At 44.7% G+C, this 17,001-nt stretch overlaps 1 protein-coding gene across 2 annotated transcripts; it reads left to right on the top strand.

Annotated features, from left to right (window-relative positions):
• Positions 1-1,400: 1,400 nt before the first annotated feature.
• On the top strand, positions 1,401-16,743 carry CALM1 (calmodulin 1). 2 transcript variants are annotated; one of them, XM_028717755.2, is made up of 6 exons: positions 1,401-1,558; positions 5,664-5,694; positions 9,102-9,245; positions 13,130-13,236; positions 15,106-15,241; positions 15,692-16,743. In XM_028717755.2, the coding sequence occupies exons 1-6, from the start codon at positions 1,556-1,558 to the stop codon at positions 15,718-15,720; spliced, it is 450 nt and encodes a 149-aa protein (XP_028573588.1). In that variant the 5' UTR covers positions 1,401-1,555; the 3' UTR covers positions 15,721-16,743. The 2 variants fall into 2 exon arrangements, with proteins under 2 accessions (XP_028573588.1, XP_028573593.1); XM_028717760.2 differs by lacking the exon at positions 5,664-5,694 and having other exon boundaries at positions 1,418-1,558.
• Positions 16,744-17,001: the final 258 nt, after the last annotated feature.

The following is a 17,001-nucleotide window of genomic DNA, read 5'->3' as shown; positions in this document are numbered from 1 at the left end:
CTCAGTAAGAATGCAAAATGAGATCTCCCACATAGGTAATCCACACAATTTTACCCAAGGTCCCATCCAAAATGCTTAGGCCTGAAAGGCTACCGAAGATGCAAGTTTGATGCTGGAAAATCTTTGATCAGGTCTCCTGACTTTTTTTTTTTAAAAAAAGTTGAATTGAGGCTGAAAGACCCCATGTAATTAGGAAAAATGGCATGGAAGGGCGTTAACTATTCCTCTGCGTCATATTCCCAATTTTTGGAAATAGTTTCCCTGAATCTGGGGTACAAAAATATAATCAGACTTGTATTTGGATTGAAAATGGAAACTTCATTCTTTAAAACCTTCCTCTCCTTGGCCACCACCAAGACTAAACCAGGGGTTAATACAAATTTCACAACTAAATCTCTCTCTCGCTATGCAACTTTACAATGAACTAGGCCAGCGCCAGCACTGAAATAGGAAGGACCGGTTCTTTCTACTGAGATAATGGGCTGTATGTCCACTCCAAACCTTCCATTGCATACAGCCCAATCCTATGCACGTTTACTCAGAAATCCCATAAATGGATTCAAAATGGCTGGCTTTTGAGTTAGTGTGCAGCCTTGCAGTGTTTTATTACACAAATGATCATAATGATCGTTATTATTCTAGCTACACAAAGGCAGGCCCAATACATTTTGCTACCTGAGGCAGAACAGCTACCCTCCTCCTCCAAGTCAAGGTGCAAAGGTGCACAGTACAACCGGAGGTCTGCCAAGTTCATTTTGGCACCTTAACTTAAAGGAAACAAAATTCCCACAGGTTCCTCTCCTCCTGCCTGGGAGCAAAACTCCAGAGACAATAGGTGAACTAGGCAACAATTTGCTTCCTTTTCTTGCCCTCCCTCCACCCCCAAACCAGTCGCCTCAAGATCTCTCCTCCTCACTCTGCCTAACAGTAGGGCCGGCCCCAAACGCATCCTCGCCAGGCCCCTTTTCGCTCTTCTTTTTATTGCCAGGCTTCCGCACCTCGGGGCTTCCGAGGGAAGCAGCAGACACACAGCCTGCCCTTCTCCCTGCCTGCTGCGGAACAGCTCGGCCTCTCGGACCAAAGCAGGAACACGGAAGCCGCCTAAGCCGCGAGCAGCATCTGCTGCAACCCCTGGCAGGCGCTCCGAAGCCAATGCGCCGGCTGCTACTGCTGCTGCTGCTGCCCGCCGTTTCCTTGGAGGGAGATGGAGCGCGCGCCCAGCGACCCCTCTCCTCCTCCTCCTCGCCGCCTGCCAGCTGGGCTGGCGGCTGGGAGGGAGCGGGGGAGGGGCCGGGGCGGGTGTGGGGAGGGGAGGGGAGGGGGGCAGGGCTGCCTGCTGCAGTCACTCTGCTGCCACATGCCCCAGTCCCGGGAGGGAGAGGGAAAAAGAAGGCGCTGCTCCGGCGGAGGGATACAGCGCGCCGTATAAAAAGCGCGCCGCGCAGCCTCACACCTACAGCATTTTTGGCGAAGCGAGGAGGCAGCGAGAGCTGAGAGCAGCCGCCCGCCTTCGGCACCTTCGCCCGTGCACAGACAAGCGCCATCACCAGCCGCAATGGTAGGTAGCTTTGGACCTGCGAGGAGAGGCGCTGATCTAGGCAATCGATAACTTTCCGGGTTGCTTTGGAGCTGGCCTGGAGCACGCGCGGGCTGGCTTCGTTTCGCAGTTTGGCAAAAATGGACGAAGAGCATCTGGATCGGCTTGGGCGCGATGGAGCTGACCGGCTTGCGCTTTTTTCTTTTCTTTCTTCCTTTCCCCCTTTTACTTTCTCGGAAGTTGGTGTTGCGGCGGGATCCTCTTGGCTGCTGCTGGCGGGAGCCTAACCGGAGCCCGGCTTCTTCTCACCCTGCCGCTCCCGTGCATTGGCTAGCTTCGGCGGCTGCGCCGGGGACTCGGTCAGGCCCGCGTCCCGGAGCTCGGCTGGCGAGCTGGTGTGGCTGATCTTCGCTTTGGAGAAGGGGGGGGGGGCGGGCGGGCTGCGGCGCAGCTGGATCGCCGACCCTCTTTGGGCACAGCTGGCCAGGATCGGTGGTCTCTCTCGCCTGCCTTCCCCCACCCCATTCACGGCTGCCTGCGCTGCGGGGTCTGCTCGGATGTCCTAAGGGGGTGAGGGGTGGAGAGGGAGCCCTGACTTGCGCTTTCGCTCCCGATCCTTGATCCTTCTTGCCCAACCCAAATCTTCACCCTCCAACTAGCCTCCCACGCGCCCTCTTCCCAGCTCCGGCGCTCGTTGCAGTTCTCGCTTCCTCTCCGCAGCAAAAGGAAGGGAGGGGAAAAATAACCCGGGGCTGTGGCCGGTTCCTGTCTTTCAGAGAAGCCGCTTGCCCGGAACTGGCGCGCTCTGCTTTGCCCGGGTGCATGATGACTGCAAGCCGGGTTCCTCGCAGTTCGCGCCTCCGGAGGCTGGGTGGGGATGTTGGAGAGGCCACCGATCGCGCGGTTTGGAAAGGCTCGGAGAAGCAGCCGGGGCAGGGACGCTGCTGCCTGCAGAGCGAGGCCGGCTTGGCTTCGTTTATTTTCTTTCCGCTTTGCATGCGCTCCGGGGCAGATGGCGGAGAGGGCGGCAGCGTGCGCGGGAGGCGCGCCCTGCTGCCGCTGCCCCCGCCGACACCCCACTCCACGAGTGAGGGAGTGTTTGCGCCCGCGCCTTGCCCGTGGGCAGAGGGTTCCCACGGTGGGGCCTCCGCCTCTCCCGAGGATGGAGGCGGTTGCCTGGGGCGCGAGCCTCTCTTCCACCCCCCAGCCTCCATCCCCGCACGGGAAAAGGGGTGTTTATGTTTACAGCTTGCTTATAGTTAGTTGTATGGGTCTCAGAAGAGTCGATAAAAGGTTCCTCCTTTGCAGCTGAGGATGGATCGGGGAGCTGAGCTGAGAAGGGGTCGAAGCTGTCACCCGCGTGGAAAATCGCAAGGGGGAGAGTGGGGAATACAGATTCCGGCGTGGTCTGACTTCCTGGGGACACAAGACCACTTACTGCAGACCAGGGACACCAAAACACTTGCCTTAGAAAAAGAAAAAGCGCCCCTCGGTTGGACTCTGCAGCCCCTCTAGCGCGCCCTCTCTCCCGGTTCCTTTCCTGCCTGTGCTAATGAGTGAAATGACGACTTTTTATTTTCCCTCCCAGGGTCTATGCCAAGTGCATTAGGCAAGGGTGTGATCTTCAGTGCATGGCATAGCTGTGGCTGCAGATGGGGGCAAGGCTCCTTAACACAAATATAAAAATCCAAAGATTTTGGAATAGATGAGGCTATTGCAGACAGAGATCACCCCTTTCCCCTTGGTGGGTGGGGAAATTGGAAAAATTTCCAGGCTTGCTAGAAGGAGATGGCAGTTCAGAAGGAAGGTGGAAACAATCCCGGTTCCTCCACCAGCTGCACTGCGCAGGGGGGAACATCTGCAGTTATTGCGCTGTTTCTCCTTCTCCCCCACCCCTTTCCCCAAGCCCCTCAAACGCAGCAGTGCTTAAAAAGCCTTGGATGATGGCAGCATTACATCATTTCTCCACCTCTTCTTCCTCTCCTGTCTCCACCCTGACCCCAAGAGGCAGCGAGAGTAGCGGGTGAAAAGCTGGGGTGGTTTTAATAGGGACTCTATTAATCAGTTTCCTGTAAGCCTCAAGGAAGACACTGAAATGCAATTGCTACCTCAGGAGGATTCAGATAAGGTTTAGGTGGGCGTGAGAAGGAAGGTGCATGATCTGCGTACAGGAAAGTGTGTTAGAAGCATAATTGGCAAGATGGGGATGCCAAGAAAAGGATGGGTCACCGGTGGACTCCTGTTAGTGTCAAACAAACAGATTTATTGCTTGTGCAGTAGCTGCTTAAGAGGAAGCCTTTATTCCTCTTTTGCACCATGGAAGCAGACTACTTTCTTTGCCATTTTTGTTTTGTTTTTCTGTGCAGCTTGATTTAACCTCATCCAATGCTGACATGAGGGTGTCCCGTCCCCCCCGAGCATTTATTAGATTGTGACCTTTTCATTCAGTCTTCGGCCCTCTTTTTCTTTCCACAGCAAAACACCAGATATTTGCTTCAATATTGTGACATCTTGGGGGATGTTTGTATATGTGCTCTGGGTGGAAATCTCTGCTTTGGTTTCCTGAAATGGAGAGGATAAGATTTTGCATGGCCAGATATGAATATGGGCCACACATGGTGGATCTCCTGCTCCCCCTTCATCCTGTTTAGGAAGGGTGACATCACCAGAACCAACAGTCCCCCCCCCTTTCCTTCTTAATTACTTGAATGGGTGGGGTGGCTGCTTCAAGACAATATTGGCTATCTGGCGATAGCCACGGCACTCTGTGTTTTGTGCCTGTCAACCAAAAAAGGTTGGCAAACAAGGATGCTGCATAATATAGCAACTTGCAAGTACAAAACCTAGATTATTATCCTTCACATGTCAGGCAGAGTGTTTCCTACACTCTTGCTTCTGTTGATTTGCATCATTTTCCCCCTCTATTAGGTGTGGCCCTGTTTCCTGTTCTGCATTGCTCTGATATGTTATGTAAATCACTATGTCAACTTGCCTCACTGGAGGGAAATCCAGTGCTGGAGTTCTGGGTGGAGATAGGACAGGGTTTCACTTTTAGGTGCCAGCAACAAATGCTGTGACTTTTTTGTTTCTTGCTTTTTTTAAAATAATAATAATAATAATAATAATAATAATAGAAAAGCTTCCTTTGGGATGGCCTTAATTCAATGGCAAGCCACTGCATTGGCAAATCGGTGGTTGCCAACGAAGGCTTCCAAACTGCAGCTGTGTTTTTGACGCATTTGTTCGTCTTCAAAAGCCCACCCACAGCAGCCATTTAGCTTTGTCTGTCTGAACTGTCTTGGTGGGGTTTAACCCTGGCAGTGTCAAGACACCGATGTGAGGTGGAGGAAGCGGTTTTCAAGACTACAGGAAGGCAAATTTATTTCTTGGGGGCTTAGATGGATGTGATCTGCCCAAGTTAAGCTTTTCTTTCCCGCTTTTGCCAGAGTTCAGTACATAATTTGCACGTCCCATTGAAATTGACAGAGACTTTGTAGTTATTCTAAATGCTGCTTGGGTTGTGCTCTGTACTCTTCAGCACACTGACCTGCTAAAACGCAATCCTGTGTTTGTCTTAAGTAGTGATATCTGAGTATGCAGAGTGCTAATGTCAGCCGAAGGCACCCTGTATAGCCTCAGCTGCCTTAAAATTAAGACTTTATGCAAAAACGGAAAACAAGCTTTTAAATTAGTCCTGAATATGTCTGACTGGTCAGTTTTTGGAGGGAGCACCTGAAGGATTAAGCATTGCTAGATGGCCCACATCATGCATTGCATCATGCTAAGTCTAGCGGCCTCTTGGCTGTAATGAAACCATGATATGAAATTAATCTGGGTAGGATCTGTTCCTTGATCACTGATGTAGCAGGTTCTTGCTTCCCTGTCTTGGCAAGCTACCATTCTGGCTGGGCACCCTGTGCACACTCCTGCTGTGCTGCCTCAATCCTGTTTGTTCTCCCTTTAGCGGACAGAGCGATGATTTGTTGCCAATCGCTTCTGGATGTGCCAGACGTTAACATAACATTATGCCATCTTGCCTCTGAATTGCAATTGCATCTTGTGGTTTTGACTGACATAGCTACAGGTAAAAACAATGTTCTGAAATACTTTTCTATTCTTTACGTAGGCCGATCAGCTGACCGAAGAACAGATTGCTGGTAAGTATCCTAAATGGAGGGAGATGGTTTCTGTTGGCCTAGCAACCTATTCTGAATACAAAAATATTGCAGAACATTCTTGGTGGCTGCTATCGCTTGGCTGTTTCTCAGGATGGTACATTCCTATCTGAGTAGGTTGATTTTTTGTTTTGTTTTTTTAAAAATGGGCAGGAAAATGTTTCCCACTTTGTACTATGTTTCTTGAACATAATATATCACTTTATTACCGTTGTCATTTAAACATACTGGTTGATCATGCATCCCTTGTCCTCTTCTTGTGCATGATACAATTATATCTGGATCAAGAAAAATGGTTGCAGCCAATGTTAGTTCTACACAAGAGTAAACCCTTTGATGTGAATAACTTTGGTCCATTAGTGTCAGTGGCTTTACTCTGAGTAGAATTTACTTGGATACAACCCAAGGAGAGAAATAGATGGATTTGTTTGACTCTTTCTGTAAATGTGCAATAACGAAAATAACAAAATAATCACTTACTTGAAGATAAAATGCCCAGGAGCTGGCAGTTACTCTTGCCAGTTGGTAGTCATGAAATAGGTACTAATTTGAAAGTTCAGATAGGTAGAAGCTACACAAAGCAAGCACAAAATCACCCAAAGTGCATAAGGATCACTCAGTGGAGTACAGGAGACTGGCTTTCCCCAGATCTAATTTGCCAGTTCTTGAGTCCAATTGGCAACCCACAATATTAAATACAGCACATGATGTTGGCTGCATTTGGACAATCCTCAAGACCATGGACTGGAGAACTGCAAATTCCCTTCTCCTCCCACATGGAACTTAATTCGAGGCTTAATCAAACCATAGTTTCTGCTCCGTTTGTGCAGGACTAGGACTAGAGGAAGGCTATTGCACAGTCTTGTGGGCAATTGCACTGACTAGAGCGGCCTCGGTCAACCTGTCACCCTCCCAACATTTCGGACTACAACTTCCATCAGCCCCAGCCAGCATAGCTGTTGGTTGGCAGAGGCTGAACTAGACCAAGTGTGGGCTGTCTTCTTCTTTTCCTCCCTTCTAATCCATTTTCCATCCCTATGCATTTTATTCTTGTCAGCCCCACAAGCTGATGTAGCACGGTGGCTAGAAGACTGAGCTATGATATGAATTAGGATGTCTTTGGTTCAATCCTCACCTCTGCCTTGAGTTGACTTGAAACATTGTTGGATGACGACGACAATGCTGTTAGGCTGAGATTGTTAGAACCTCTATGCATATTCAGGATCTTTTAAACAGTTATATAGGAAACTGTTTAATATGAAATCAGACAATTAGTCACTTTAGCCTAGTGCTCAGGACAGTAGTGGCTCTCTTTCAGATTCGGGGGTTGGCGTCTTTCTTAGCCCTGCTTTGAGATGCCAAGGATCTAGAGTGGATCCTTTTTGTATGCAGAGCATGTGCTCAGCTAATGGGCTTTGGCACTTCTCTAAAAGACCTGATGATGAACTGTTACCAAAGAACATAAGCACCTTGCTGGACCAAGTCGAGAGTCCATCCTGTCCAGAACTTTTTGCAAGAACCCCAGCAACAAAAATTGGCCAGTGGTTCACTAGTAGACCACCGTATAACGTCTGTTCACCCCTGGACTAAAACATGGTAGTTCATGCGGTTGGAACCCAAGCATTGCTGGTTTGATGATGTGTGTTTTGAGAGACAGATGCTTATTAACATATACTTAATAGTTCCTCCAGCTTGGTACAATTTGCTCCAAGTAATGTAGTATAGTGGCTGAACTCAGAAGCCTGCTATGAGTCTACTTGGGCATACCTCTCCCTCCCTGGTGCCCAATCCCCTGTCCTGCAGCGTACAGAGATTAGAAACCCATTTTGCTGGGTTGTTCTAAGGATTGTGTTGTACTGAGTACTATGAAAACATTCTTAAAATGTTAAGTATTATTGTTTAATATCAGTGGTGCAAAGGCCTTTACATAATCATGTCTACCATATCTTGAGTGCAACAGCTGGTCTTAATCAAAGACAACATTAGTTTTTTTAAAAAAAGAAAGAAAGATGATTTTTGTTTTGTTTGAAGACTTAAGAGCTCAGTGTTAATTGACAGCTTGTCTCACCATAAAGACAATTACTGTTCATCAGTTACAGAAAACTGGACTTACTGACTTGAACATTTTGAGCCATAGTGAATGGTTGCGGATGTGAGAGACTTTTTGGGTTCAGATCTCCATTTGGCCATGATTGCTTATAAGGTTCTCCGCTGTCTTTCAACCTGACAGGCTTTGGGTTTGTGAGGTGGGTGTTGTGAAATTACATTTAACGCACACTCTCTGTGCTGCATTGTATGCTGAAGAATTATGCTGGCTGGTTAAAGAAATAAATTGTGGTTAATGTGCTGCAGTTCATAACAATGGGGAGCTTGTATTATTTGAACAACTGACATGAACTAGGGGAGGAAAAAAAGATGTTAACCCGAGAGACATTGCCTCTGAACAGAGGTTGCTAATGGTTACAGAAGGAGTTTGGCATAACCGTGCCCTGGTTACCACATAACACTAGGCTGTGGCTTGTAGTCAGTTTGAATGTGTGAGCCCAGCCAAGCAGACTAACCATGATCTGCTTTCTGCCAACAAATGACAGTGGTTTGTTGTTGGCTTACAAACTATGGCTTGTTTTTAAGTTTTGGTTTGGACCCAGCAGCTTTGTTTAACTCTGTTTTTTGGCTGCCCCACCTCAGATCCTTACCAACCTACAAAGGGATGAGACATGAGCTGCTGAGAAACAAACCAAACCTTAGAGAAACAAGACAAGGTTTGTTTGGTCATCCATGAAGCCACTTCAGTTGAATAAACTTTGATTAAAACAAACCATGGGTTAGTGTTATGTGCAAACACTGCCATTGGCAATTTACTCTTCTGCCTAGCAGTCTGTAATGCCATAACTGTTTTTTTCACACCTGTATCCCACCTTCCCCAAGTTACTCAGAACATGGGAGTTAGTTGCACAGCACCCATCTAACATAGGTCAGGCTGAGAGAAGGAGATTGGTCCAAGTAAGCTTCATGGCTGAGTGGGGTTTTTGAAACCCCAGTCTGGTGCCCTCTTTTTTTTTTGGACTACCATCATCATTGGCCATGCTGTCTGATTGGAATTGTATTGCAAAACCTCTGGAGGCTGCCATGTTGGCTCTCATTTACTCTCAACAACAAACAGCATTCCTAGGACAAGCAAATTGATACTTCCAAGCAAGGTATTAAAACAGTTTTATGCAGTGTTGGTGTCCAGTATCAGATTTGCATATGTAAATTATCAACAAGGTGGAACGTGGTCTTAATTTGTCTGTGGGGATCATCGCTTGAACTAAGCAGTTTACAGCTGATAATGCCCTTCATGTCTGTCATGGTGCTAAATTGCGACGGGTCTTTTTTCTGTCCTCCAGAGTTCAAGGAAGCCTTCTCTCTATTTGACAAAGATGGTGATGGCACCATCACAACAAAAGAACTTGGGACAGTCATGAGGTCGCTGGGTCAAAACCCAACAGAAGCAGAGCTACAAGACATGATCAATGAGGTAGATGCTGATGGTAAGCATTTTGAAGAGGTGAACTTCTTACCATTGTTGCATGAACATAGCAATTTTGGAAATGCTTAGTTGTAGAAATCCTATGAAACATTGGCTTTCTTGCTCAAAATGCTTTTAAGCTCCTGATATGTACAGCCATGACTTAATAAATGGTTATTCATACATAAATCATGGTGGCATTTTAGGTGAACAGGTATATGGATATATATATATATATACGTCCACTGGGAATTTCTCTCTTTTTAGGTTGGCTCAAAGTAAAATATAGTGATACCATTACTTTTCTTGATACTGTCCAGATCAGGTGACATATTAGTACTCCTCTATTCTTCTTTGGTCAGACCTCATCCAGAATTCTGCGCCTAGTTCTTGGTCCTGCAGTTTAAGAAGGATATATATTAAATATAATTTACCTGGAGGAGAGTGACAAAGTTGGTGAGTTTCCTAGAGAGGAAGTTCTGGTTGGCTACTGTGAGAATAGGATGCTGAACTAAATGGGCCATTGGCCTGATCCATCAGGATAAGAAGTTCTGTGAGGAAAGGTGGAATGAGTTGAATTTGTTTGGTCCACAGCAGGGGGTGGTGGTTAACCTGTGATTCTCCAAATGTTGCTTGACTCCAATTGCCAGGGATGCAGTCCAGCCAAAATTGGGAGGGCCAAAGATCCCCCAAAGTCCATCTTGGGGGCCTAATTTGGCCCCCTGGTAGATTTTCTCTGGCCCTTATGGCATATGGCAGTTTATTTATTGCGGTCAAATCCTTAAAAAAAAAGCTCAAAAACTTTGGCTTTCACACATGTTCACTTCATCAAATCTGGCCCTCTTTGAAAAAAGTTTGGGCACCCCTCCTCTAGAGTAAAGGACAAAATGAATGATGAAATGAATTTGTTTCCTGCTGCTCCAGAGGGTTGGAACTGAACCTGTGGATTCAGATGGGGAGAAAGAGGATTTCAGTTAAACATTAGGAATAACTTCCCAATGTTATTATTTAATTTCTCTACCACTTAGTATATTAAAAATATCTCTTAAGTGGTGTACAAAAAACTGAAGCAATAACAGAAAATGTAAAACAAAATATTACAAAAATATGCAGTTTCATATAAAATGTTACATTAATATAAAGTTACTAATATATATAAATCAACTCATTCTCCTTCTGACATACCTTCCCTCTCAGGCTTTGAGTTCTCACTCAAGGCCCAAACAAACTCTCAGCACACCCACAAAAGTCTCACAATGAGAAGGGTTCCTGGAAACAGCAGACGACATCCTGGTCTCTCACTCTAGATTTGCATTTTATGGGCAGGCCCAAAGTGGATGGTACTTCCTCAGGCTGCCCGCAGCTATGTCCCATTCAGCTGCACTCTTCATGCTCAGTTCAGGTACAGCAGGTCCAAATAATGGGAAAATAGCCCCCTTCCTCTCACAGCTCTTTCTTCAGCCTATGTTCTCTTCCTCCAACGGTATGAGTTGAATGACAGTGGGGCAGGCTCTCCTTTGCTAATAGTTTTTTAAGCAGAGACTGGATGACTACCTATGAGGAATGCTGTAGACTATAGACTACCCTTGATGTCCCTTCCAGTGCTTTCTGGCACCTACCTTATGATCCTCTAGTCTCAGCTTCCTAAAAAGAAACGCCTGGAAGGAGGTGAACCAAAACTATATATGAGAAATTCCTCCTGAACAAGTCCATGTTGAAACCACATGGGTGTTGTGCAAGAACTCAGTGACTAAGATCCCAGATGGTATCACATAGGCTAATTGGAGGTGATCCCAGATGCCTTATTATTTGCTAATGTTTCGTATGTTCTTAATCATGGGTCCCCAACCTTCCTGGGCCAGGGGCCCGCCTGGAAAATCTAAGACTGTTAATGCGCACCACAAATACCCATTTCACAGGGGGAAAACTGGCTGCATTCAGAACCTCATTGCAATACAATTATACACCTCCTCCAAACAAATAAAACAGTGCCAAAAAGCAGGCAGTTCCTCCCCCGCTACGTCCAACTAATAAAACAAAAATGCTGGAGGGGTATCACAGAATTCTAGAGTTGGAAGGGACCACGAGGATCATCTAGTCCAACCCTCAGCAGTGCAGGAATATTTCACTCAACATGGGGCTCAAACCCATAATCCTGAGATGAGTCTCATGCTCTTAACAACTGAGCTATCCCTCAGGATAGACAGCCTTGTGGGTAGCAGTGGGGGTGTCTGAGGGTGACATGATGCCCAAGATGTTAGCATATATATATATTCACAAAATACATATACACAACAGATATAATACTTGGAACTGGAGTTGCTAACATCTTGGGCATCATGTCACCATATATATATATATATAATATAAACATTCTGCTGGTGTTACACATACCGTATTTTAAAGTTTATTTTTAAAGAGGTTTTTCGTCCTGCTATTGACGCCATAAACAGATTACCCATCGCTAACATTTGACTAACACATCTTATCCCCAGTGGGATTCAACAACAACCATTATTTAAGAAATGGTTCAGTTGGCATCAATTCTACTAAAAAGAGTAGAGCTTAATTTGAGGGAATTTATTGGGATTTTTGTGTTCAGCAAATTGCTGTTGAAAGCATGGAACATGTTAAGTCAGGTGCTAAGCGAAATGGTCACAGTATTGCCCCCTTTTAAGGGCAATCAAAGAACATGTGCCTATTTCTGGGGGTTGGTAATAGAATTGTTGCCCACTTCTGTGTTCTGTTGAACATCATAAGAGCCTGCTTGGTGAGGCCAGTGCCCCATCTAGTCCTGCATTCTCTTCTCACTGTTGCCAACCAGATGCCTGTGGGAAACCTGGAAGCAGGACCTGAATGCAAGATTTTAATAGTAGAGATGGAAGCTATCGCTTCTGGCTCAAAAACCTATTTGAGTGTATGAAGTTGCAGGAGTGCCCCTAGTGGGCAGGAGGTGACAATGCTAGAGAGTTTATTTGTTGGCATTGTATTCTCCTAACAATAGCTCAATTCAAAATGCATTGTAACACCTCTTGAACAATCTTAAAGAGTCCTTCTGAAGAGGCCCAGCTTCTTACATGTCTAGATCAATACCTGGTCTTTCAACGGACACTGTAAGCTGTAAAGCCCTCACAGCACTTCTGAGTAGTGTCTGTATATTAAATACACCAGCTACCAACTTGACCCGCAGTAGTGATTCAAGGAGAAGAATTAAGAGTAGCTCCAAGTTTGCTGGACTTTCAGGTTGTAATGGCAGTCCAGAGAAGAATCCTGTTGGAAGGTGAACCAACTGCAAAGGATGTTAAATCAAGTTAGGCTGGTCTTGTTCACATATATTAACAGAGCAACCATGCTTTTAGGACAGGGATGTGGAGCCTCAGGACCAGGGGCTGAGTGCAGTTCTCTAGACCTCTTTGTCCCTCAGGTCTCTCCCTAGTCACCCCCTTCTCTCCAGGTCACACCCTCCTTCCTTTGCACCCTCCTTGAGTGCTTTTGCCTAGTTAGAATAGGTCCTTGGACTCTGATAATTCTGCTTGCTTTCCTGGATGAAAGATAGAGAGGGCTGTGTGTGTGTGTGTGTGTGTGTGTGTGTGTGTGACAACAGGCCTTTGGTACAGAGGTAAAATGAACACCCATTGCTCTGCCCACTTTTGCTTCTGGCCTTACCCACCTCTGGTCCATGGCTCACTGGAAGACTGCGTAATAAGGAATGTTGTGTTCAGGCTGAAAAAATGTTCCCCACCCCTGTTCCTGGTAAACAAGTTGAGATTTGTTAACTTTGAAAGCAAACTCTGTTGTCGTAAAGGGAAAAGGAGTGTGTTTGCCATTTTTTAAATAAAGTTTTTTAAAAATAAGTTTTGCTATAATTTATTCTCTTCTCACCACCACCCCTTTTTTATTTTAAAGGCAATGGCACTATTGACTTCCCCGAGTTCTTGACCATGATGGCCCGAAAAATGAAGGACACAGACAGTGAGGAAGAAATTCGTGAGGCATTCAGAGTCTTTGACAAGGTATATTTGGAGGCATTGACTGGGTGTTTGGGATGTCTGAGTTGTTGGTTTGGTTACAGCAAAAATAAGGAGTTTTCTCAGTTGCTGAATGCAGTTGAAAAATACACACACACACAGACCCTCATAAGGTTCAGTATACATCAATGGCTTTTTATGTAGAAGGCCATAATCAAATTTCTACTGGGTCACTTACTTGGTGTAATTTACCAAGCCAGCTTTTTTTTAAAATGATAAAATGACTGTGTACCAAACACATTACAATTCCCACTGCAAGGGCAAAAGGCATTATGGAGAGTTTGAAGGAGGACCTCTTCACACAACCATTTTGAGATGGGCATCTACAAAAATATAGAACATGACAAATGTCAGACAACCAGGATTGACTGATGCTTCATGAGTGCATGCTTTGTGGCAAATTGTTTGGTTTGTTGTTCTGTAATGTGTGAAATGACTCTTCCACTTAGACTCAGCTGAATTCTAAGTAAGGGAGGAGGAAAGCTTGTTGCATCAGTATTTATCCCATTGAATGAGGTTAGTTTGAGAGGGGGTAATTTCCCCATGGATGCCCCGTGGAGGGTTGTGGCTATGTAAACAACTGAGGCCTGGTCTCCCTGGCCTAAATTTGAACATCTGGTCCCCACTGCATGTAGTGCCTCTCCTGGAGTAAATTCCCCTGTATCGATGTGTTAAAGGCTCCTCCCAAACCATGATCTCACGTCTGAAATAGGCCAATGACTTAACAATGCAAATTTGCTCTGATTTTTTAGTAATTATAAAAAACCCCAACACTCTGGACTTCTTTGTATTGTTGGTATACCAGATAACATCAATTGCAGGGTTCTGGCTTAAATAAAATGTCCTGCTGAATAGAGGGCAAAAATCTGAGGAACTACATGATTAGTGCCATATATACCCAGCAGGACTTCTGGATCATGTTTTTTTAATAGCAGTTTCCCATCCTGCATGAATCCTGTTTTAAAAACAAGTTCAGGGGATTTCAAAAGTGGTCAGTGATGCCATTGGCTTGTGGCTGACATTCAAAAAGAAAAATATTAAGTCTTTGTGAACATCCTGAACATACTTTCAGTGTTTTTTGCTTCCATGATCTTATTCTGTCACACTTGATTTGTTCCCTGTGAATGGGAGTTGTGGGGAATATTCCACTGCTCCCAGCTTTTCCTAGTTATCGGACTTGGCTGTAGATTGGAGTGGGGGGGGGTGGGAACCTCCCACCAAATGAAGCAAAACAATGATCGCAGCAGCTTCCCTTGCATCAAAGAGTTTTGTTAAATGATTATTCAAGGGATTTCTTGACATTTCCTAAGTGGTTCCATACTAGAGATAGCTCCATAAGGCAGGCAGAGAGGTTGTAGACAGAATCATTGATGTTAAATCTGTTTCCTAAATAACTGTTCCACCAAGATAACTAAAAATAAGCGGCTTGAGGACTACAGCCTGTTGAGTCAGACTTCAGTTCGTTAGTTCTTTAGATGAAAAGTGGGATAGGAATGTAGTAGGAGTAATAATTAATCATAATCACCATCTACCTCTTCTCAGGCTATCATTTTAGAAGGCAGAATTGCATTGCTCTCTAGATAGTTGTGCAGCCTTAAGTGGGCAAACCTGTGCATGCTTATTTAGGAATAAGGGCAATCAAAGTGGAATTGGCATACACAACACATGCACAAGCCATCAAATTCTTGCCCTAAAGCCTAGGCAGCTGTCTTACACATGTCAGGCTGTGTGTCCATCCCACCTACGATATAGGTTCTGGGCTGGCTTGAGAAGTTCAGAGTGGGTGACAACCTCTACTGGGTTAAAAAAAAATTATTTACCGTAATCTCAATCCTCTGTCACTTGTCTTTCCAGGATGGCAATGGTTACATCAGTGCGGCAGAACTACGTCATGTTATGACAAACTTAGGAGAGAAGCTAACGGATGAAGAAGTAGACGAAATGATCAGAGAAGCAGATATTGATGGAGATGGACAAGTCAACTATGAAGGTGAGGTGTGGTTTCCTCTGTAGCTATTTATTAGCATTGTGCAGGAATGAGGAACACAGGGCCTTCCAGATGTTGTGGGACGTCAACTCTTGTCTACCTTAGCCAGCATGGCAAGTTGGAGGTGAGGGAAGTTGTGGACAAGCAACAGCTGGAGGACCAGTGATTCCCCGTCGATGCCCTAGAACAGTGTTTCTCAAACCTGGGTCTCCAGATTTTTTTGGACTATAGTTCCCATCATCCCTGACCACTGGTCCCGCTAGCTAAGGATGATGGGAGTTGTAGTCCAACAACAGCTAGAGACCCAGGTTTGGGAAACCCTGCCCTACTAGAAGCTGTAGGTTGCTCACTTTCCTTGCTTGTCCCATAATTTCAGTGTTTGCTGAAAGCTATTTATAGTACTTGCTTTCAAAATGCATTAAAAGTAGTGGGATTTCTTTTGTCTCTTTTCAGAATTCGTACAGATGATGACTGCAAAATGAAGAGACTTCCTTTCACCTTTTTTTTCCTCTAGAAGAATCAAATTGAATCTTTTACTTACCTCTTGCAAAAAAAATAATAATGTTCATTTATTCATTCTGTTTCTGTATAGCAAAACTGAATGTCAAAATACCTTCTGTCCACAAACTGCATGTAATGGTTGGTGGTCCTGTTCCCAAAAAAGATCAAGTTAAACTTATCAGTTTTTTCCAATATAAATAATTGTACTACCTTTTAAAAATAAGAAAGCACTTAGTGAACTCCTCAAGGTTCCATTTGCTAATGACTATTACACTGTTTGGGCTGGCCAGTTTTTCATGCATGCAGCTTGACAATTGAGCACAGTCAGACGTTTGTATTAAAACAGTTTTAAAAAAAAGAGAGGGGAAAACAACACCAAATCTTAAAAAAAAAAAACAAATAAAAAAATCATCCACTCTTTTGTCCAAAAGTGGATTCTAGCTCAATTTGTAGTTATAAAATTGTCATAGCTGGTTTATTTTCAAATTGGTCTATACCTCAGGATGGTATGCAGCAAAAATAGTTGAAGGATGCAAAATGTTTAGAAGGAATCCCCCCCCCCCAAAGGTGGAAAAGATTATCCTGTATGTAGAAGCAGTGTCCTCCCCACCCCCCGCCCCCAAATGCAGCAGAGGTTATGGGTGGCATGTCTGTGTTAACATTGGTTTTAATATTGTCTGCATTGCACTATTGTGAAACGGGTGTTGGGCTGTTACCGTTCACAAAACTTTTATTTTTTATTTAAAAAAAAGAACCTCCATGAAGGGGCGGGAGCATTTTTTGGACACACAACTCTCTCTCTCTCTCTCTCTCTCTCTCTCTTTCTTTCTTTCTTTCTCTCTTTTGCATTTTTTAAAAACCTTCCGTAATGAGACTTGGAGCTGGCCGGGTAGCCTGTGGACTTCAGCACAACTATCAACATCGCTGTTCAAGATATTACAGTTATGTCCATTCCAAGTTGTAAATGCTAGTCTTTTTTTCCAATAAAAGACCATTAACTTAAAGGTGGTGTTACATGCTTCGTAAAAGCCGAAACTATATATCTATATACGTACATATATATATATATATATAAATAAATACATAAATATATATATACAATTTGAGAGACGAAACCAAAAAATTTAAATAAAGAAGGCAGTAGGAAGGGGAAATAAATGTGTTCTGTGAATGACTTGCTGCTAAATTATAATGCACATGTATGCAATAACTTAACCCGTTTAACGTTTCTTCAAGATGGCAAGAACTGACCTCTTGTAACC

The sequence above is a fragment of the Podarcis muralis genome, chromosome 1, assembly GCF_964188315.1.
Source record: "Podarcis muralis chromosome 1, rPodMur119.hap1.1, whole genome shotgun sequence".
NCBI lineage: Eukaryota > Metazoa > Chordata > Lepidosauria > Squamata > Lacertidae > Podarcis > Podarcis muralis.
Note: the sequence above shows the minus strand (reverse complement) of the source record. Positions and strands in the feature narration are given on the sequence as shown.